General features: G+C 37.0%; 2 protein-coding genes and 1 long non-coding RNA gene across 3 annotated transcripts in view; 1 reads left to right on the forward strand and 2 right to left on the reverse strand.

The window, feature by feature from the left end:
• Positions 1 to 17,333, reverse strand: part of LOC124445623 — a 79,720-nt gene extending 62,387 nt beyond the window's left edge. The window contains 21 exon segments of the mRNA XM_046996364.1: positions 57 to 3,545; positions 3,680 to 4,083; positions 4,190 to 4,922; positions 5,066 to 5,376; positions 5,505 to 5,804; positions 5,902 to 6,084; positions 6,175 to 6,380; positions 6,675 to 6,931; positions 7,200 to 7,406; positions 7,623 to 7,766; positions 7,769 to 8,278; positions 8,475 to 8,514; positions 9,033 to 9,335; positions 9,437 to 11,814; positions 12,284 to 12,323; positions 12,798 to 12,904; positions 12,992 to 13,039; positions 13,362 to 13,515; positions 13,599 to 13,727; positions 13,847 to 14,010; positions 16,499 to 17,333. Coding sequence (XP_046852320.1) covers positions 57 to 3,545; positions 3,680 to 4,083; positions 4,190 to 4,922; positions 5,066 to 5,376; positions 5,505 to 5,804; positions 5,902 to 6,084; positions 6,175 to 6,380; positions 6,675 to 6,931; positions 7,200 to 7,406; positions 7,623 to 7,766; positions 7,769 to 8,278; positions 8,475 to 8,514; positions 9,033 to 9,335; positions 9,437 to 11,814; positions 12,284 to 12,323; positions 12,798 to 12,904; positions 12,992 to 13,039; positions 13,362 to 13,515; positions 13,599 to 13,727; positions 13,847 to 14,010; positions 16,499 to 17,234 — 10,843 coding nt within the window. The 5' untranslated portion in view covers positions 17,235 to 17,333.
• Positions 17,334 to 17,694: 361 nt separating this feature from the next.
• On the forward strand, positions 17,695 to 18,279 carry LOC124445634. Its single transcript, XR_006948208.1, has 2 exons — positions 17,695 to 17,812; positions 18,032 to 18,279. It is a non-coding gene; the product is annotated as an uncharacterized LOC124445634 (long non-coding RNA).
• Positions 18,280 to 18,887: 608 nt separating this feature from the next.
• LOC124445625 (counting factor associated protein D-like) lies at positions 18,888 to 22,669 on the reverse strand. The gene is made up of 9 exons (XM_046996368.1): positions 22,346 to 22,669; positions 21,759 to 21,943; positions 21,047 to 21,287; positions 20,698 to 20,896; positions 20,319 to 20,554; positions 20,137 to 20,228; positions 19,728 to 19,886; positions 19,467 to 19,668; positions 18,888 to 19,323 (listed from the first exon to the last, which is right to left on the reverse strand). Exons 1-9 carry the CDS (start codon positions 22,644 to 22,646, stop codon positions 19,061 to 19,063), a joined length of 1,878 nt encoding a protein of 625 aa, XP_046852324.1. The 5' UTR covers positions 22,647 to 22,669; the 3' UTR covers positions 18,888 to 19,060.
• Between the last annotated feature and the right edge of the window lie 144 nt (positions 22,670 to 22,813).

Here is a 22,813-nt window from a genome sequence, read left to right on the forward strand (position 1 = left end):
TAAATTAAAAATTTTGATACCAAGGTAAAACACCAAACTGTAAAAATCAAAATTACCTTCAATAAGCAATATTTTGCTTTCTAAAGTAAAAGTCCTATTGTCGGCATTAGCACTGTGGGTGACTATTTTTGAACCAGCCATAACGCGAACTGTCTCATTAAACCGTAAAGTTCTTACAAGCGCGTTTTCTGTATATCCAGTGATGTAATGATGAAACATTCCACCGTTGAGAAGGGTCAAATTTCTTACGTGTGCAACAACACCAGCCAAATAAAGATTGACTTTGTTTATCTCTGTAACTTCAGCAAGTCCAGCATATCCACCATCGTAGATTCTCAAATGCGCTGGGAAATCAATAAATCGTCGACGTAAATCAAGCTTTTGCCTATCACCAACATGAATAGTACCAGAGCGGTCACCGATCATAAAACTGAAGAACAACGAGGTGACACGGTTTGTTACGTTGGAAAATGTAATTGCAAGATGCGCACTGCCGTAGATTTGTAACTCCTCGAAATGAAATCGATCTGCGTTATCAGCAAATAAGTGCTCGCCAGAGTTGCTCAGAATCCACGTTTTTCCAGTTTGATATGAAATATCTTCATAGTGATTTACTTCAGGAAATAACGGTTGCTGTCCATTATTATCAACAAAAATTGTTCGATGAGTATGAATAAGATGGTAATAAAATGCAGTTCCTGATCCTCCAGCTTCGACATTGCTCCCCCCACCTTTCGTTATTGTTTTTCCAGTGAAGGATGAGTTGCTGTTGAAGTAAATACTGATACGACCACCAGCTCCTCCACCTCCATTTGAAGATCCACCACGACCTCCAGCAACGGATACAGAACCAGTGCCCGTGATTTCATGACAAAGTACATACAAACTTCCTCCACTACCACCACCGTTTGCACCATTTGCTGCATCGTCACCTTCGGCACTAATAACTCCATCGATGTGTAAAACATTGGAGACATTGAAGAAAAGAACCCCTCCACCATTTCCCGATTTCAGACCACCTCCACTGCTTCCGAATGTCGTTGCTTCATATATATCCCCGTATGCCACTCCAGATTGATTGGAGCCTTGACCTTGACCACCTGTTCCACCGTGACCGGCACCAGAAAACGTTTTCCCGCATCCTGGATTTACTACTCCATGAAGACCATTAAAGTATGTGTGGGTTCTGTTATAACCTAAACCATTCGCTGAGATAACGCCACCATCGTCAACTGTAACATTTTTAGCTATTATAGTAGGTCGTGTAGCACGAAACAAACCTCCTCCTTCAACATGAAGAGCTCGGACAGTGAGTTTAACTCCAGGATGATGCACTGGTGACGTAAGACCTTGTACAAATGCATTTTCTTGTATTCTCATTGTGTCGAAGTGGTATGAACTGTTCGTTTGGTTTGTAGTACGGCCACCATGATACATCCAGAAAGCGCCACCATGATGCAACGTCATGTTCTGAACATGCGCAAGGTGACCAGAAAGATATATTGTTACTCCATGAACTTCCGTGTATGGGGCAAGGCCAAGATAACCGCCAAGATACACATGAACACTATAAGGTAGATCTATCTCCTCTCGCTTCAAGTCCATCACTTGATTAAGACCAACATGAATCGTACCGCTTCGATCACCAATCATGTGTTTGAAAAACAAAGATGCTGGCGTGCCAACAATCTCAGTTTGTACAGCAAGATGACCACCTCCATATATCTGGAGTTCCTCAAAGTGGAAATCTTCGCCCTTGCTAGCAAAATGGTGTTTCCCAGATTCGGGTAAGATCCATGCTTTGCATCCATCTTTTTTCAAGTCACCATAGTCCACTATTGCCGATGCTAAAGGCTTTTGACCACCGTTATTTATCAACAATGTCCGATGTTCTTTAATCATGTGATACAAAAATACAGTTCCAGGACCACCAGCTTCGGCTCGGCAAAGATCTTCCCGTCCTATCTTGCAACCATGTGCCGCACCTCCGCGTGCCTCATACACAAAATACGTCGATGTTTCATTTATCTGGAAGTAAATAGCAATTCTTCCACCTGCTCCTCCTCCGGCAGGATAAATACTACTCATGAAACCACTCCCACCGTTGGCAGAAATTTTGCCATAACCCATAATTCTTTTGCAAAACATCCAAATACTTCCACCACTACCTCCCCCACTTCCTTCGTTTGGACCATTTTCTCCACTTGCGGTCACAATTCCATCAACAGAAATTGTATTTGTGACATTCATCCAAATAACTCCACCGCCATTTCCTCCTCGGTATATGTTCCGTAAATCTCTTCTTCCTCCTGCACTGCCAAACATATCTGGTTCGTACAAATCATCGTAAGCTGCCCCTGTTATGACAGCGCCGTTGTTCAAATTTCCACGACCTCCTCGCCCACCATGTCCTGCCCCAGAACCACCATAGAACGACCTTAGACCAGCACCTGGATTTATCAATCCATGTAAGCCTGTCCCACTAAAACCGTGTGATGTATTGTATCCAAGACCATCTGCTGCTAGTTTACCTCCATCATCTATTGTCAAATTTATTGTGGTAAAGGTAAGTCTCGAGCCACGTAATAAGCCACCACCTTCAATGTCCACAAACTTGGTAAAAAGTTGAATACCAGGATCAATCACTGGAGATGTGACAGCATGAACAATGGCGGTATCTTGTATTCGAACAACATCAAATTGGTATTGATGGATGGCCATGTTCGTCGTTCGACCTCCATGAAGAAGCCACAATTGAGCACCATGATGAAGGGTGATATTTAGGACATGCGAAAGTGTACCACGTAGAATAATTTCAACACCGTGAACATAGGTTACAGGAGCTAAACCAAGATGAGCATCTTTATACACATATACACTAAAAGGTACATCTATCTCTTGTCTTTTTAAATCTAAGTCTTGGTTAGGTCCCACATGAACCATTCCTGAGCGATCGCCAATCATGTCACGGAAAAAGATGGAGATATTGATGGAAGTGTTTGAAGGCCAAAATGCAAGATGCGCACTTCCAAATACTTGTAGTTCCTCAAAATGGAAATTGCTTACAGTGTCAGCAAATGCGTGAATTCCAGAGTCAGGCATGATCCACGCTTTTCCTCCTTCACGGTCAAGTTCAGAGTAATTCATGTGCTTGTTTAAAGACGACTGGCCATTATTACCAATAAGAAGAGTTCGATGTTCGTGATATAGATGATATAGAAAAACAGTGCCAGCTCCACCAGATTCAGCTCTAGGAGATACGTTTCTACCACCGTATGCACGGTAAGAAAAACTTTTAAAAGTTTCATTCTTTTGAAAGTATACAGCGATTCGGCCTCCAGACCCTCCTCCACCATTAGCAGTGGCTCCTGCACCTCCGTTTGAAATAATTGCACCATATCCTTTAATAATGTTTGTGTATATCCATACACTACCACCGCTTCCTCCGCCACTATTTGACCGTCCATTTTGTCCATTGGCTGTTATTTTCCCATCGACTTCAAGAAGATTGGAGACATTGAGGAACAGACGGCCACCTCCGTGACCTAAAAGGAAAGCATTGATATTTAATAAGAATAACGTGTAAGTCATAGATCAAAGGAGAAGAAACTATTTTGTAGAAAAAATTTGATTGGGTATACAACAAATAAGACACACGGATTTTAATAGATTTTTCAACCTTCTTGCCCTTGATTTCCTCCTCCGCTGCTTCCAAAATCTGTTGGCTCATATACATTTCCATATGGTAATCCTACATACATCGTAGCTAAACCTCTCCCTCCAGAGCCACCATGCCCACCACCAGATGATCCACTTTGAGAGCTAAGTCCACGGCCAGTGTTAATGCCACCATTAACACCTCGTCCAGTGCCATCAGATAATTTGTAACCTCCACCAGTCAACGAAAGTTCACCTCCAAAGTCAATCGTAACATCATTTGCTTCGATGTGTAAATCATTCCCCTTCATTTTACTACCTCCTTCGATAGTTAAACTTGTGACACTTAGATTCATTCCCTTGTGAGTGACTGGAGAGGAACTAAATTGAACTAAACCCAAGGCCTGAATGCGAATGGTCTGAAACCTGATGAAAATAAAAGTTGTGTGTTATTTATGAAAGCGATTGCAAGTGCATTAGCGTCAAACAAAGAACATAGAAGAAAAGCTATCTTATGTCTCAAAATTATTACCTAAAGTCATCTGGTAAATGAACATTACCACTCTTGGCTCCCTCATTCAAAAATAAATGTCCATTGTGATGCAGTAACAAGTTCTCAATGTTTGCAATAACGCCATGGACATGTATGTTCACTCCATGTACCTCTGTATACGGAGCCAACCCCAAGTATCCTTTATCATACACGTGAACGCTAAATGGTAAGTCAATTTCTGTTCTATTGAGATCTAACAGCTGATCACTGCCGACATGAATTGTGCCAGTACGATCGCCAATCATATGACGAAAATATAAACTAGGTTTTCCTCCAAACTGTTCGTGAATTGCAAGATGTACTCCACCATAAATTTGTAGTTCTTCAAAATGATAATTTAAACCTTTTGCGAACTCGTGAATTTTGTCTTCAGTCAATAACCAAGCTGTCCCAGGAATAAGCGATAAGTCTGTATAATTTGTTATAGGTTGATCTCTAGGTTTAAGAGGAGAGCGTTGTTTGTTGCTCACAATTAAGGTTCGATGATGGTGCACAAGATGATATATAAAAATGGTACCAGCACCACCTGCTGTACCACCACGTATACCACCATTACCACCGAAAGCCTCAAAAGTTCCACTATAAGTGCGGTTGTTCCTGAAATACACTGCCATTCTTCCTCCAGCTCCACCACCACCATCATAGTAAATATTGGAAGACCAACGATAATTAGCATGACCATTGCCTCCATTTACCTGTAATCTACCATAACCTAAAACATACAAAAAAGGTCAATGCCGAACTGCAGTTGAATGGCAGTGAGGAAATGAGCAGTTGCACAAGTCAATGGATTTCCTGCAAATTACAAAGTCTGCTTTTGCAAAAATGACCAAAAAATCATAAATAAGTTTGAACCTTGTATTAAGTTCGTTTCAATCCACAAGCTTCCCCCACTGCCACCGCCTGATGCAACTGCTGTTCCTGAAGATCCACTACAAGTTATTGAACCATCTAACTTCAGCTTGTTCGACACAGTCATCTTAATTATTCCACCTCCCAATCCAACTCCGCTAGCACCTCCACCATGACAACCAAAATGCCGTGGTTCATACAAGTTTCCAAATGGGATGCCAACGCGTTTTTGATTAGAACCAACTCCTCCAGAGCCACCATGACCGGCACCAGATGAGCCGTACGTAGAAGATAAACCATTTCCTTGTATACAGCTGTAACACATTATGCCGAGGACAAGAAAAATCAAAAACTTATATTTACATTTTCAGATTTAGTTTGGAGAAGATCAGTCATTTCAGTTTAGGAAAGAAAAGTATAATCAATTAATGAAATTACCAACCTATTATCATAAACATCTCCTTGTACAGTTCCAAGATCATCAACAGTAAAATTTGCGGCTTTGATGATCAAGTTCGTCATATGTAGATGGCCACCTCCTTGTACATTACCATCATCCATTACCAAGGTAATACTGGAGTTTCTGACGTCATCAGTAGATGTTAATTCCCCTCCGTCGGCTATGATCAGGTGATGAAATTGAAATGTGCCCATTTTCCTTGCAAGTCGTGTTGTACCCGTAAGGGAAAGTAGTAAATGACAGTCACGTGCAATTGTGACATCATACATATTAATTGTTCCCCTATATAAATAAAGCCAATTGGGTATTTATTTGAGCACGTCGTGACAATTGTAGATGTAACTATGCAGAGTTGTTTAAAAATAATATAGTATATTACCTGTTTGTTAACTTTATCTTACGGCAAAGAAAAGATTTCGGAAGATGAAAAACACCATCTTTATACACATATGTGTTTACTTCAAATTCACCGTCATCAGCAAACTGACCAATCACGGTTTGTCCTGGACCCACGTGCAACACACCAGTTGTATCACCAACAAACTTGTGAACTCTTACAGCTCTAAAAATGTAACGCATGTTACAATGTGTTAACATACATCGCAAGTCTCACTTTCAGTTCACTAATACAAACTTAGATGTAGGTACATGCCTTGTAACATTTGGGAATAGTGAAAGTTCCCCATGTCGAATTATGTGAACTTCTTCAAAATCCAGTTCACTTTCATTAAAGTGAAACCAAGTTCGACTTCCTTCGTTCTTGAAGTTCCAGCTTGAGAAGTCAATTTCAGGTGATGGAGGTGAATTGTTGTTATTGTCAATAATCAAAGTTCTGTTCAAAACTCCATGGCGATTGTCCTATATAAATAAGGCAAACTTTTAATCAAAGCACTTAAAATTTTAAAGCAGCTAAATTTAGACCAATCAATTCCTGTGAACCAATGGTCGTTGTCCAATACATGCACAAGTAACCTGAGAAACTGGGAGAAAAAAATTACGACTTTTACACGCGCTAAGATATTTATTTGATAACTTTAGGAACGGAACGCTTTTTGCCAATCAGTAAACAGAAAAACGACATTATTGGAGCCACTTACAAAGCAAAAACAAACAAAACTTGCCCAAAAATACCAACGCTATAAAATGACCTACCTGTAGATAGATGGTTCCCGCTCCGCCATATTTTGAAGAAGAACTGACACCACCAAAGGCTTGAAGCTCACCAAACCACCATTCTCTGTCTTGCCAACGAATAGCTAATCTACCACCAGATCCACCTCCAGCTGCTGTACCACCGCCGTTAACAGTAATCTTACCAGAACCTTCCAATCTGTTCGTGGTAATCATCACACTGCCACCACTTCCTCCACCATGATTGGATGAACTCATACCATTAGCTCTAACAGTACCTATAATGAGAAAGCTTACAAATCATTTTTGCTATTCTTGTCACTTTCAGTGTATGTACATATAATTATTTTCATACAGGTGGATTGTAATCCCCCCCCCCTCAAAGGAATTAAAGGGCAAAGAGATTATCGCCATGTTGATTGTAAACAAGAAAAATACTTTGAGTCAACCAAGATGGCGGCCGTGGGGTAACATGCAAACCATCTATTGAGTATGGTAAGCCTTTGAATACTTTTAAACCATCATTGTAGAACGGGTAAAACATACCATCAACGACAAGTAAGTTCTTTGTTTCTATCTCCAAATATCCACCTCCACTTCCTCCATTGCTTCCTCCTCCACCGCTACCAAACTGGTTTGGACTAAATAACGATGAGTACGGGCTTCCAGGTGATCGTCCATTCGTATCACTACCACCACTGCCACCATGACCAGCACCTGAGCCAGGTAATTGCCCTGCACCAACACCCTGATCTATAAACATGGAGTAATATAAAAAGCATAAACAAAGAGAGGTTAACCTTCTTTTCTTTAATGACTGTGATGATACTTCAACAGAAAATACAATTGTGAGAAATTTTTGGCATAAGAGGTTTTGTGAGAAACTTTCTACGTGAAAATTAACGATACGTCACTCAAACAGTATTGGAGCTACCCATTTTGTTCAATAATAATATTGTATTTCTTCACCTGCTATATAACCTTGTCCATTGAGGTCAACATAACCTTCGTAATGCACATCAACTGACTCAGCTGAAAGTTTCAAACATCTTGCTTCCAAATGACCTCCTCCTTCGACAGTCAGCTTTCCATCTCGTCTTAGTGGACCTAAATTTTCTTCAAATTTATATTCCAACGATCGCTCGTGTTTCCGTATTTGCTTTGAAATACTAATTTTCCCTTTTTCTGTATAGTAATGCCAACAAATGTCAAAGATCTCGGAGCTATATCTGTAAATGTCAATGTAGCTCCGTAGCCAACCATCAAATGTGCTAAATTGCCAACAACTTGCCCCCAGAAATCAATATGAGTTGGTCTTTTCAGTTCAGGATACTCAGCGTTTACTAACCGGAATTCAATGGTGGCATTAGGAAGAATAAATTGTGCACCATGATATACACGAGGTGCCCACGTGACATTTGTACGACGATATACAGACTCGCCAGTTAGTCGCAGAATGTTTCCGGGAGCAATATGAATAAAGCCAGTGTCATCACCTTGAACAAAACGAGCTGACATTTCCGTCCTGTTGCCATCGATGTAAAGATGTGACCCACCATAAAGCTCAACAAAAGTAAAATCTAGCTTCATGTTTTTTGTTTCGGGTGCAAGATAAGCAACAGCTCCTATATAAAATACATAATTTCACAATCTTACTATTTAAAAGTAAAAATTCATCGCAACGAAAATCAATTTTTCTAAGGTATTGTAAAGAGTAAAAGAACATATCAGTATAACAAAATCGGTTTTGTTTTGGTTTCCAGTTGGTTTGGTGAAAATGATTTTGTGAAAGTTTTTTCATTCTGTGAAGAAGAATCATACCTGTTGATGCAAAACTTTCAAAATTTTTCCCATCGTAGACCTAAAAATACATTAATATTCATTCAATGATGAAAATCTATGTTAAGTATAATATATATATATATATATATGATAATGATAAGTTTATATATATATAAGTTTGAAAATTTGTAATTTTGTAGTTTCTGATGAAGGCTCGAAGCAACGAGTCGAAAGCTCAATAAAAATCACTTAAAATCCGGTATGTAGTGATATTGAAAAAAATCACGAAAACTACACTACAGATTCATCCCGACAAGCCTGTTTCGTAAATAGTAGATTTAAATCCCCTGAAGAGTGAGAAATCACGAAACAGGCTTGTCGGGATGAATCTGTAGTTTTCGTGATTTTGTCAACAACACTACATATATTTACGCTCTGCTCTCGGGCATCAAGCATTTTTTTTTACGGAGAATCATCACTTATAAACTTCCTATATTTAAATATATACATAAAAATAATAATTTGTAATTGACGATATATAATAATTTAGTTAGTTCGTTAGTTCAATACGATTGCTGAAAAAATATTTATTCTTACCAAAGCTTTCCTTCCTTTATTATCAATCCTCAAATTCTTGTTCACCGTCGGCAGTCTTCCTTCTAGATACACGATACCAGGACCGCCATTTTCGGCATTTTGACTATTCGCTGTTCCTCCATGTGCCCAAGTATGATCACTATGAAAAATTCCTACTTGGTAATTCACTGTGATCCTACCTCCACTCCCAGCACCACCTTCTCCATAACCATTTCCACCGTTGGCAGAAAGGTGTCCTTCACCGTTCAATCGAGTGCAGTTTATCCATATTGATCCACCACTGCCTCCACCAGCATTTCCTCCCTGAAACAAAAACCACATTTACTCCAATATATTAAATTTATTTCTATAGATAATGGCGATTTTACAAATGTAAGCAAAAATAAAGTCAAAAATCTTCATACCTTTCCAGGCTCCCCAGAAGCTTGTATTTTTCCATCAACCTGAACTGTTTTCATGACTTGGAGATATACAATTCCTCCTCCTCTTCCTCCAGTTCCACTCTCTCCTCCGCCACCACTACCCCAAGTTCCACTACTATAAATTGATCCGTATGGCAGATTATGACATGAAGTACCCGCGCCTTTTCCTCCCCTTCCGCCATGACTTGCTCCAGATGATCCCAAACTTGCACTTGAGCCAGCTCCTGGTCCACGACCACCTACATATCCACCCCAGTCAACAGTTATGATGCCATTTTTTGAAATCGTAAGATCATTAGCAGACATGTGAAGTGATCCTGCTTGAATTCGTCCGTGAATAGCAATGGAATACGCCATTTTAATTACAGAAGGTTCACTACCATCATTTTTATTTTCTAGTTCTTCTTGATAGTTTAATCTCAATAAACCTCCGTCATTTATCGTCAAAGTGTCACCTGATAGAGTCATTTTATCGTCAAATGGAATTTTACTTCTCATCGTCCCATCTATAACGGTATTATTAATTTTAAAGGCTTCGGCAGGTATGAATTCAAATGTTCCGGTAACTATAAGATTTTGCCAGCTATATCCGATTGTAAGTAAATTAGTGACAACATTTCCTGCCACCGTCACACGAAGGGCAGCAATTTTTGAATATCCAAAACACTTTCCAAGAACAACATTAGAACTTGGTCCGAAATGTGCGTGTGCAATGGGCAGGCTGTTTTGTCCCTCAATAATGACTTCTTTATATGATGTCATGCTTCCATTGACGTAAAACTTGTTGAACCAAAATTCACCAATAGGATAAAACCTAAAGTCACCTGACTGATATATACGCAAGTCATTAATCCCATGCGCAATAGATAGTGGACCTGCTTCAAAAATACCACCAATTGTAAGTACGTCAACATGTATTTCAGAGAAATTAGTCGTATTACCACAGCTCACGTTGTAGTTATCTGCCATGAACTTAACATGGCTACCAGTCCCCAGATTCATCACGGATGCCGTCCTTTGAAGACCGTAGCCATGAATTTTTATTTCATTTTTAACAACCAGACTTCCACTAATCAACATCTTGTCAACATGAAATGTCTCGTTGAATGAGACTGTCATGTTTCCTTGATTACCAATGGTAAAGGTGTTCCATCCTTGTCCTGGAGAAACGATTCCAGCTTGGAAAATACCGTCAACTAAAACTTCATAAACACGCAAAGAGGAGACTGTTTCGCTTTTTAGTGAATTCAACGTTATCCGACCGCTATTTCTAATTGCTAGAAGTCTCGTTTGCATTTCTGTCTTGCCCCGAATACTAACTGAATTTTTGATTTCAAGTGCTCCAGAAACGATAATTTCATCAGTGCGTAGCTCGTTAGTCAAAGAAAGGATAAACTCGCCACGTGGTCCAATATGAATATGTTGCCAACCTTCTAAAGCGTTGACCGTTCCTGCATGAAATGCACCAAATACTCGAATATCTCTTGCACGTATTTCTGAAAAATTTGATTGAGGGAAGTTTGAGTTGCCGAGAATTTTCAGCATGCCGTTGTTATGGACATTAATGTAAACGTCGGAAGCACCATTTTTGTCAAAAAGTTTAAGAAACCCGTTTACCAACAGTCTTCCAGAGACATTTAAGTTGTTCGCCATTATTGATATATTAGAATTCTGTAAAGTGAAATTTCCATCCACCACAATATCATTCGCTCTCAACTCTTTGCTTACAATTCGAGTATCTAAAGACCCTTGTGTTTTTATTGTTAATGATTTCCAGTCCATGCTCGTGAATTTTGGTGCAATGAACAAACCATTGATTATCACATCTTCTGCTAGTAATGTCAACTCTTTTTTGGTTATGAATGCAGAACCAATTCCCATGATAAATTCTCCACTGGTAACACGTAAAACCTTTGTGTTGTTGTTTTGAAGCAAGTCAACTTGATATCCGGGACTATCGTTGATGACGAAATTATTGAACTTAAGTTCATTTGGTTTTGATCCAGGATGCATTGCAAATGATCCCCCATACCGACCCATTTCGACAGCAGGAGAATTGCTCAAATCTAATTCTCCATAAATGTGGAATGTTCTTTGAATCGTAACTGCAGCTCCAGTTTCATTACCAATTACTATAACGCTTGAGTTAAATGCATAAAAACATGGTGAGATTTGCTTCGATACTTTTACCGTCACCATAGGTTCAACAAAAACCTGACCACTAGAATCACTGCGTATTGAGTGTAAATGGAGAGAATCCGATTTTTTCCCACTGACCAATAAACGAGCATTTCCGCGAATGTCAACATTATTAATGTATGATTTTCCTTCTTCTTCCAATATCAACCATGTCACTGCCCCTACATTGTAAGGAGAGTTCAGAACGGTTACCGTAAATGCTCGTTTTAGCGCCGCTCCCACTTAAGCGCCGCATCTCAGATATTGATACAGTATAATTTTGGTAATAAAATGATATATTGGTTTTTTGTTGCGCATCTATATGAAATTATTTTCGTTAAGTTATATTATTTTGTATCAAGTAAATAGATTTTTTCTACTTGTTATTTTTTGGGAGCAATATATATATTTGGTGTGAGCCTTTAGTTGAAAATTATTTAATTAGCGCATCTCCCTAATAAGCACCGCATTCAGAATAGGGAAAATTAAATAAGCACCGCGGCGCTATATCGAGCATTTACGGCAGTCGAAACTTTTTGATGTCATAAATGCAATTGATCTTAAGTCTAAGAATACTGAACTGAACATACTCTAAAGAGTTATCCAGTTATTTAATGAAGTTAGTGTATATATAAATTGATGTGAACGTACCTGTAGTCTTAATATGTTCAAATTTGCTTCTGCTGTTCATCTAGAAAGATTCCAGCAAAATATTGAAACATAAATTTTACCTTTGAAGGTTTCTTAGGTTTTACAATGTTATTCCAAAGCCTTGCTATCACTATTAAAATGACGTAGCGTGATATTTTGAGTTGGGGGGAGGCGGAAAACGCAAATTTACCAACAAACACGAAGTATTTCGAACGCATTTGATGAAAAATATGTTCAGCTGATGCAATATCATGCTCAATAAATTTGTTACATACAAAACTTATCTTGGGAAAATGAGATAACATTATTTATTGTCGAAAATCGGTTTATTAGTTCAAAAGCGATGTGAAAATCGTGTCATTACCGACCAAGATTGCATTTCTCCAACCACTTCCCAAAACTGGAGGGTTTAACACCCACCCTGTATGATACGCCCTTGATTAAACCTAAGTATTGGATCGTTTCCCAGAAATAAGGTATTCAAACTAAAATAAAATGCTTTGCTTGCTCTTACACGAATTTTGTTGAAATCGTTGTTGATTTGAAGTGTACTGGTTGTTTTTCCATCATTTTGGTGAGAACGATACACTGTACCTGCGGCACCAGGCTCGCCAAGATTTGCTTTCAAAGAAATAATCAAGTCGTTAAGCGAAGATTAAAAGCATTAGTTTATTTACTTTTCTGCACATGTTCATTCTTTAATCTTACCTTCCCTTGTTGGAAGTGGATCAACACAGTTTTCAATAGATTTTGGTGCTAGAATGAACAACGCAGTTGCATTAGGTTATATATTATTTAGGAGAGTCACTTAATTTTATTTTTCTCCAAGCATTTGAAGCCTTTGGCATGGATAACGGATAAATAGATATGATTTTTTACGTGTTCGTCAAGGTAACTTTGTAAAAAAAAACTCATTGCATCTGCACCGTTATAGTATCTTCTACTGTCACTTTCACAGAAAAGTCAAATCGCCGATCTTTATGAATACTCATATGCTATCTTTGTTTTACATTAGATACGACACTAGAGACTTCAAAACCCAGAATAATCATTGGATAATAAGTAAGTAATAACATACGGTTTGTGTACACGGCAATTCTCAAAGCTGTTTCGTTGTTCCAAGACTGGGGATAAATACGCAATGCTTTCACAGATAATGGAGTTGAAAAAAAGTTCTTCACAATGGATGAGGAATCAGAGTTCCCAACGAATATTTTCTTCACTCCGAATTCCTACATCAAATGCCAAAATGTTTTACTTTCGTTCTCCGATAACCCAGCTTTTCAAGCCACGCAAAGTGACAATTTGAAATTACCTTATAATCAATCCATGTATTTTCAACTCGATATTGTAAAGTGTAGTTTTGAACAAATTTATCTGCATTTAAGATTCTTTGTCCTTTTGTTGCGATTCCTGTGACGATTTTGCTACTCGTAAATTCAACCTAGAATGAACGAGAGAAAAACTGAAGCAGTTAAGTATAGTCTTTAAAACACACGTAGACAGTTGTAGAGTTTTAAGCTGGACATTTTACACATTAGGCAGAACTTAAATGTTTGCTACCTGAAGGTATTCTCCAAGAGCAGATTGATTAGGAATCCAAGCGCTGTTACCATCAATCATTGCATTACTCGGAAGAAAGTTTATAATTTGATTTCTGTGGGTTGTAATGCGTTTTGAAGATGATGCCGACAAAACATAAGAATCAAGAGGAACCATGTCTTCCTCTGCAGGTCAAACAAAAATAAACACTTGATGAGTGTAAAATGACTTATAGGAGTTTTTAAATGTTAATAAATAGTTGTCATAATAATTATGCAAAATATTTCCAATTTTAGATCCAAAAAATCCCTTTATGAACTTTGTTATATCTCAATCCCCATTTAAAATGACAAAACCACGCAATTCCTGAAAGCTTAAAAAAAATTGTTGAATGTTGAGCAAATTTTAATTCTTCAACAATACTAGAAATGTGGAAGACATTTTATCATTTTAAAAATATCAAATAATAAACTTGAATTTTAAAGAGTGTATGGGGTATAAGCGATATTGCAAAGCTATCTCATGCATTTGCGCAATTTCGTTTTTCCTCATTGCATTAGAAACACCATTTTCAATTTAAAACCGTTCCTCACTTATAGATAGTCAATTGCCTTTTAGAAACTTTCACAATTGTTCATCAAATTATAGACGAGTTTGTTCGAATGTCAGAAGTCGAGGATAAAAAGTCAGAAATGAGGGTGAAAACCGAAGACTAGAGGAGACAGGGGAGAATTTGAGAGGTATGGCTCATGCGATTTTGCCAATAAAAACATAAATAATTACAGCACCCCTTTTCTCATGGAAATTAAATACTTCGCCCTTCAATAAACCTCATCTCTCCCAGTAGTGACACCTAATTTACGGTTCTAAGAAGAACAAGATGGGTGTCAAATGCGAGGATTAAAGATAAAAATAATTAGAGGAAACTATGAAATAGAGGAACAAAAAAATGGTTGTGAAAATTCATGGGTGAGAATCGTAGTTTGAATACATATTTATAAAATACAGTGTTATAATTTTTGGCAAAGCCATCCATTTAAATTGATTTTCTCCATATCATTTGGAGCGTATTAGCAAATTTATTTTCGTATTTGTCAAGAATCGCCAATACGTTGTTGAAACCTCAACCAAAATTACGTCGCAGGAAAGTGTATCTTGACACACAATTTACACATGCAGACGCACCAATATTTCGTGAAACCCAACTAAAATCCTAAAATCTGAAAACTTATTTCCCCTTCTCTCATATAAGAAACAATTCTTTGTTTTGAATGCATTTAAGTAAATTACAAAAAATGTTCACGTGACTATGGGACGAGTATCTTTATCATTGATTGTGTTCAGCATTGTGGCAAAAAAAACATTAGTCGTCTCCAATGAAAATAGCTTTACAAAAACAAAGTATTGTTGATTTAAAAAACGTATCATAAATCTTGTTATGCTTTTGTGTTAGATATGTTCTCAATGTAAGTTTCCATCAACACAAAACAAACGAAACCATAAAAGAGTGTAATTTAATAATATGTATTTACATTAAGATTAGATTTTTATTTACCATAAAAACCTAATTCTTTATAACTCTCATCCTCGACTTTTTATCATTAACCAGGAATTATAAACCCCATCCTGGACTTATTACCCTTCGTCTTCGACTTATATTACCCTAAATTTCGACATATTTCGTTCAGCTTGCACTTTCTCCTCTAACAACTCGTCAGTTACATAAACAAAAAGGCCATGACGGAAGCTTAATCTTCGCAAGTGTCGGTCGACAACAAAGAAATGTTTTATTCATTGTTCAAGCAGTTTTTTTCATGTCTACTGTGACTGGACTTGAAGCACGCAATCGCCGTAAAAAGAAAACGCGGAGACAGGGGAAGTTGTAAAGAGATTTTCTGGTCGAGATAAACCCCGCCCCATAAACCCTTTGTAGCAAAAGCTTCAAAAGTCTAAGATCGCAGTTGAGTCTTCCCCCCCTCCCCCCCCCTTGTCTTCAATCATGTTCCCACAGTCAAGGCTTAAAGGCTTGCTCATTTTATGGATATGGGAGTCCTGACGCATGCTAAAATAAAACTATTGTAGGAATTATGTTTAAAATCAACTGAAACAATACGCATATTTTTACATAATCATGCCTAACACTTTTCAATACTTGCAACCATTTCAATTTGCTTTTCATTTTATATAATTTATCATACAACGAAATCAGGAACGTCGAAATTTCTGCCGCCAATCTACACCAACGATAAATATGATACACGCTTTATTTAAATGCGCCTAAGAACTACTTTGACGTGTTGTTATTTGTTCTAAGACGTGTATGAATGCATGTTTGAACACGCTTCACTTATCCCATTTAATCCTACAACATGAATGTACATGTTGAAAGTCGCATAAACTTTACATAAAAAATAGCCATTCACACAAACATGAGGTGAAGGAAAGTCACTTTCATTTCTAAGAAGAAAACTATAACTAATTATCACTGATGTCAGCAACACAGTTGTTGGAAAATACAACGGAAGTGATATTAATTAAAATCCAGAAAAGAGTCTGAATTGCATTGGGTCAATAAAGAGCAACATAATACGTCAACAGTTTGTTCCGGCACTTGTAAATTTGTTTTTCTTACCAATTCATATATTAAACAAAGAAATAAAATCTCTTACAAACCTGTTTTGCCACCCTGAGCATAGAATGATCCATGAAAAGTATCACTTTTACAATTTATACTTATTCGACCCCCACTACCACCTCCTCCGTAGTTTCGACCAAGGCCACCAGAGGCTTGGATGTTCCCCACACCAGAAAAAGTAGCACATACAATAGACACACCACCCCCACTGCCTCCTCCTGACTTTCGATTTTTTCGACCATGTTCCCCGTTAGCCATTATTGAGCCATTTATGATAAGATTGTTTGCTCTAATTTTAAGAAGTCCACCACCAAAGCCTCCGTTGCCACCTCGACTTCCCAGCGTATTTACAACTGAGCTACAACCGTAAGGAGTATTTTGATGTACATTCAAAGTTACGTTGCTCTCTGCTCCACCTTGACCACCATGACTGCCTCCAGAGTTCCCAAATGCATCTCCAGGTGTCTTTGTTAGTCGGTTGTATCCCAAAGATAACACAGCGGTAGAGCGAAGTATGAAGTCACCAGATATAATAAATGTATGGTTTGCAATGGCCGAAGAGCTTTCAAGAAATACATCTGCTTGAATATCGAGAGATTTAAGCCTGTGCTCACCAGGAGAAAACTGACACGGCGCGTTGATGACTCCACCGCTCGGACAAGCGATCAAAGTGGCCCTGCTCCCTTTTAAGAGAATAAAAATAAGTAAAAAAATAGAAAATGCTTTAGAAAAATACCTTCCAATACAAAACAAATGATATGTTTGGTTCAACATTTTCCCGTCTTTTCCACCATAACAGAAATCTTGTACACTGTTATCCACGTCTTCCGACTATCGTCTACAACGATAAATGACTCAATGCAAATAGAGGATCTAAACCTTATGGTGCTAAGTGTTGCAGAACCAGACACTTGATATATTAATGAAAAGCGCACAGCAGGGATTGCTGACAAAGAATAGCAAAGATTAAAATCATCAAAATCCCCGTAAAAAAGAAGCTTTGATAGCTTAAAATACGTATGGTCAAAATGAGATGATTATCTTTGGGATGAGCCAAGATTTTTAGCTTATTTTATTTTAATTTTATGCGTGAAGTGCACATAATATCTAGATGGTGTAAGGAATTTTCCCAGGTTTATAGTTGCTGCAATTTCCAAAATCATAGATCAACTTCCATATTTATCTGCTGCTGCCACTTAACTTGCAAACGAGATTTCGATGTTTATTAAGACAGTGAAAGGATAACTTGTCAACGTGTGTATCAACGATATAACGAGTATTGAAACCACATAAACTAACCTAGCTTCGGTTTGATTGTCTTCTAAAGGTCTAATATTTATACATTGTTTAAGGTAGGTTTGTTTGCGTGCTCTGTAAATTTGTGCAATTGGATTGATCATAAATGTGTTCCGGCCTTGATAATTATTATAGGAGCAATTATCCAGAGGCAATCCACGAAACAAATTTTAATTATTAACCAATTCGCCGTTCCTCGATTGTAAAAACTATAAATCATAGGAAATGATCATGACGTCAATTTGCAATTATACAATAATATCTATACGTTTCAGCACGATAACCGCGACAATCTTGGCAATTGCACGTGCTTTTTGTTTCTCATGGCGTGGGAAGACGGAACTTTGCATAATATGAACTATCAACAATCAACTATCATGAATCTAATGCAGAAACCAAAATTATTTTGTGAGATTTGAATAAGTACATTGTAAAATGTCAGAACTCATAATTTATCAGAAACAGTATTGTTGATAAGAATAGTGTCAGGTGGTTTTAAACAAAATTTCTTATTCCTTTAAAAGCTAGAAAAAATTCGGTCTGTCCCTAATTGAGATAAGTATAATAGTTTCAGCGATAATTGTTTTCTTTGAATCTCAAAGCGGCAAACTCGACAAACTTATACTCCCACACAAACACAAAAACTTTAATAACTATTGTCAAATAACTTGTTCACGAATGTGTTTGTCATTGATTCTATAACTTTAAACTCACCATAATCTAAAGGAAAAGTCCAAATACAACCAAAGCCGATCCATAAAATTACTACTAGGTCAACCAGACAGCCTAAGTTTTCTGCTGAACCTAAGTATAATTTAGGCAATCATATCTGACAGTTATTAATTTGCATTTTTGTTATTGTCAGAAAATATTGACGCTATAACCACCATAATGGATCTTAGATATTATAGTTAATTATGTTTTAAATTAGATTGAAAGATAATTGCTCCTCCCTCCCACTTTGCACTTTGAAGGTGGCCCTGCTAATATTTACTAGGATGTTTAATAGATTCACAGCAAACAATGTGTTACTACCCCCTCCACACGCACAAAAATGATTAATCCTCTAATGGCCACCTTTCCTCACGAGCAACAATCGCAAATTCAGCCTGTCAAACGATTTGTGGTCTGTTTCGTTGTGCCCCCATCCCTCATTGGAGCTGTTTGCGTCTATTTGTTTCAAATGGAACGAAGACTATACAAAAAGACTTTTTTGTGAAATTTTGAAAAAATTGTTTATGTAACTTTATCTCAACCAAATGCAACAAAATTTTCACAGCACAAGTGTTATAGAACTACGAAATTTAGAAACCTAAATGTCCATAAAAATTGTTGGTTTTTCTGAGTTTTGCTAACGAACGATGTGGAAATGTGGGAATGTTTGTACTCTTTTTGATGGTAAAAAGTTTTCCACCGTGTATATTTGCAATATTTCCTTTTTGTGAAATTTTTATGAATCCGTTTTCACCCCATAAAGGACCCCAGGTGTTCTTTAATATCCAGTATTGTCCTACATTTCTCTCGATTCCATAACCAACACACACCATTGCGTGGTTAGATCTCTTTTCTACATAAAAAAACAAAGATTGAATTATGTGTCAGGTTTGACAATATGCTTGAATTTTTACTTAAATCACCATAAAGAGACTTCGAGTGTTACACAACAATGGGATAAATAGGTTCATTGGCTGAAAATATACGATTTCTTACTTGAAAAATCCAAATCATTATAAACCCCTGAAGAATAAAAACGTAACGTTTTTGCATCAGCGTTTATACTGCAAGATAATGGTCCATATTTAGCGATTGCCACTTTCATGGTTTTTATCGTATTTGGCTTCACAAGATGAAAAGCTTTCGTATTGTTAATGATGGTGCAATTGTCTCTAGGACTACAGTGACAATATGCTTCCTACACAAAGAATGATTTGTTTAGATGGTTTCACTACAGAAATTTATTTATTGGCTTACTTGTCCTAAGTAAGGTCCATAACTTTTTTTCGTCGCAGCACCGTTACGAACAACCCAAGCTAAGGCTTTTAAAGGAAATCCTCCACGGCAACCATGATTTCCGCTTCCCCAAGAACAGTCCAGGATTTGCTGTTTTGATATTTCGATCAATTTACCAGTCTATTTTGAAAAGCATATGAAGATCAGGATTGTTTCTTTACGTAGAGCGACAAATTTTTGAATTGTAATGGTTAAGAAATTCACAAAAACAAACCCAAAATCCATTTATCAATTTCATCAATTAATGTATCCGTGATAAAAAAGTTCATTTATTCTCAATGTCAGGTTTGAAATTAGACATTTATAGTCAACAGAGGATGGAGGGTTATGAAGGTGTAGAGGAGGGTTAATTGAGAGTAAAATGAAATACCTGAAAGAAATGATGTGCTTCGATTGGAGCAGCGATGGAAAAAGTCCAACAAGATCCACAGATGCCTTGGCTGCTAACTTTTGAAACCGCTCCTTTTAAAAAATAACACAGATGCTGAATTGCACAGCAACAAAAATTGCACAGAGACAAATTTTGCGACAGTTGGTAAACACAAAAATTACCAAAATCTCTCCAATCCAATTCACTGGGGATTTCTTTATAGTCTGGATCTTCATGTAAATCCAGAATAGACATATTTTCTTCCGTTTTCTTCTTGACATTGGCTTTCTTGGAATAATGATAATCTTTTTGAGAAAGTAATCCACGATGTGACTTCATCTCCTCTTCGCTTAGATCACTCAAATGATTCAATGAAAGAGAGTAACCATAGTTACCACGATTCCGAGAATTAATGAATCTATAAAAGTTTATTCGATAATTTTAGACTGCATGTATGTTGCAATTACAATAAAGAGTATAAACGTAAGGCCTGTAACATATGTAACATACCACAAGTATTCAGCATAACTAAACAAATATGTTATAAATGTATTACCACACCTTACGTTGTGTTTAAATATATGTTTTCTTCGCTCGTTTTCTTCGTGATATTTATAGTTCTTCAAATAAGCTTTCTTAAAATGGCGAAAATGTTTTTCTATTTCTTCATCTTTGGAGTGATGAAAGTGTAGGAACTCTGACATTGGATTCATGAAATATCGAGATTTGATTATTCTTGCTTTTTTTGCGCACCAGGTATCTGCATGGAGAGAAAGAAATTCAATATTTTGAAATGTAATATTGTTAAAACTTTTGATAATGCCTCTATTCAATGCCATTGGATAGCTACTGCACGGAAATCAACACATTATCGTCAACTCTATGCAAAGAAAAATTAACAGCAACGTACCTGCAGGAATTTTAAAAATAGAGAAGTTAAATGCCCAAGGTTTGAAGGTAACGTACTCAAGTACATAGTGATCGTAATGAGAGTTTAACAAGTCGTTGTACCCCATCATTTCATATTTCAAAGGTTTATATGGTTTATTATTAGTAATGTACAATGTGTATGTATTCGTTTTATTGCACTCGATAATCGTTCGCACGTATTTTCGACATTTCTGACCTTTGTAGTAACCAATACCTCGGAGCTAGAGAAAAAGAGAGAATAAACCGTTGAAAGCAAGAAAAACCAATGGTTCAGAGAGTTTCTTTCATTTTACAAATCTAAGCTAAAAATTTTGTTATTATCCGTCAGTCGAAGTCAGTGTAGTTTTAAAATGAGTTCAGTGTTGTTTTAAAAACCACAATAACAAGCGTCGTTCCTGTTTTATAAAAATATTCAAACTATGTTTGTTTGTTTCATTATATTCAAGTTGTATGTTGATTTGTACTGGAAGTCAATATTTTGCTTTTCATCCATAATTTCGCTGGCTTTTCCTACTTAAGAAACAAAGAAGTACATGGAGAAATGAATTCAACCAGAAATTATTTTGCATATTCATATACATAACAAGTGATTCAGTTTTAGATCAAATACTTAGTTATATAAACGTTTAGTTTAGCACTAAATTTTCCCCTTAAGAGCCTTCATTGATCATTCAACAGACTTTAACACAAACCTTGAATTCTGATAAATTGGTAGGAATTACACTCTGTCCTCGTTGTGAGTCTCTTGATTGAAGTTTTCTTATCCAACAACTTGTAAAAAACGTCTTTGACGGCTGAGGATCAGTATGTTTCGGAATGATTTTGAATAATAATCCATCATCACCCATGTCTCCTCGATGAATTGTTTTATCCATTCCTGAACCCAGTGAAGAAAACAATTTACTTCGTATGTTGATTTGGAGAAAGTTCAATTTTAATAAACACTCACTGTGGGACTCATGTGATTGCTGTATTAAAACATGTTGTGTGAAAAAGTACGTATTATGCCCAAAAGCTGGCAGCCTGCTAGCTTAGTCCCTAGTTAAGTTGATTTTTTTGTTAACTCACTTTCAAAAGACAATAAAACGGGTAACACTCAAAAGTTTACACAACAGGACAAAAAAAAAGTAGGCTAGCGACTCAACTAGAAGACTCATCCAATATATAAAGTTGCTATAGTTTTTTGCAAGATGAAGACATGTAGATAAATCCAAATCTTTGTGATACATAGGTTATTTGTAGCTATAGGCCATAACTTAGCGTGTTTAAAGTGACTCACCGTAATAGTAATCAATTCGACTCATATTTTTCTCTCCTGCATACCATGACTCAAATGGCTCCACTACATTATCGTAAGGTAAAGTTAAAAGACCCGTTGCATGATAATACCTTGGAAATAACTTATCATAAGTTATGTCAAAATCACCAACTACTGCATACTTCTTTACAATCACCGCAGTGGAACCTTTGATGTAATTTCTACACTCAAGGCAAAATCCAATCAAAACAACTAAAGAGAGAAATATGGTCCACGCTAATTTGAATCTTTTACCCCTGTATTCAGTTCTTTCGTGAAGCATAATTTATTCACAGTGCTTGTGGTTTAGTATAATGTTCCATTTTAATTAAGTTGAATCAATCAAAGAAGTTTTCAAGACTAAAGCAACTGTCACTTTTTTGATCAGAAGAACAACACATTCATAATGAAGATTTCATGTCTTTATAATGTTTGAATGGGCAACTTAAA

Source organism: Xenia sp. Carnegie-2017, unplaced genomic scaffold (genome assembly GCF_021976095.1).
Source record: "Xenia sp. Carnegie-2017 unplaced genomic scaffold, XeniaSp_v1 HiC_scaffold_22, whole genome shotgun sequence".
Classification (NCBI taxonomy): Eukaryota; Metazoa; Cnidaria; class Anthozoa; order Malacalcyonacea; family Xeniidae; genus Xenia; species Xenia sp. Carnegie-2017.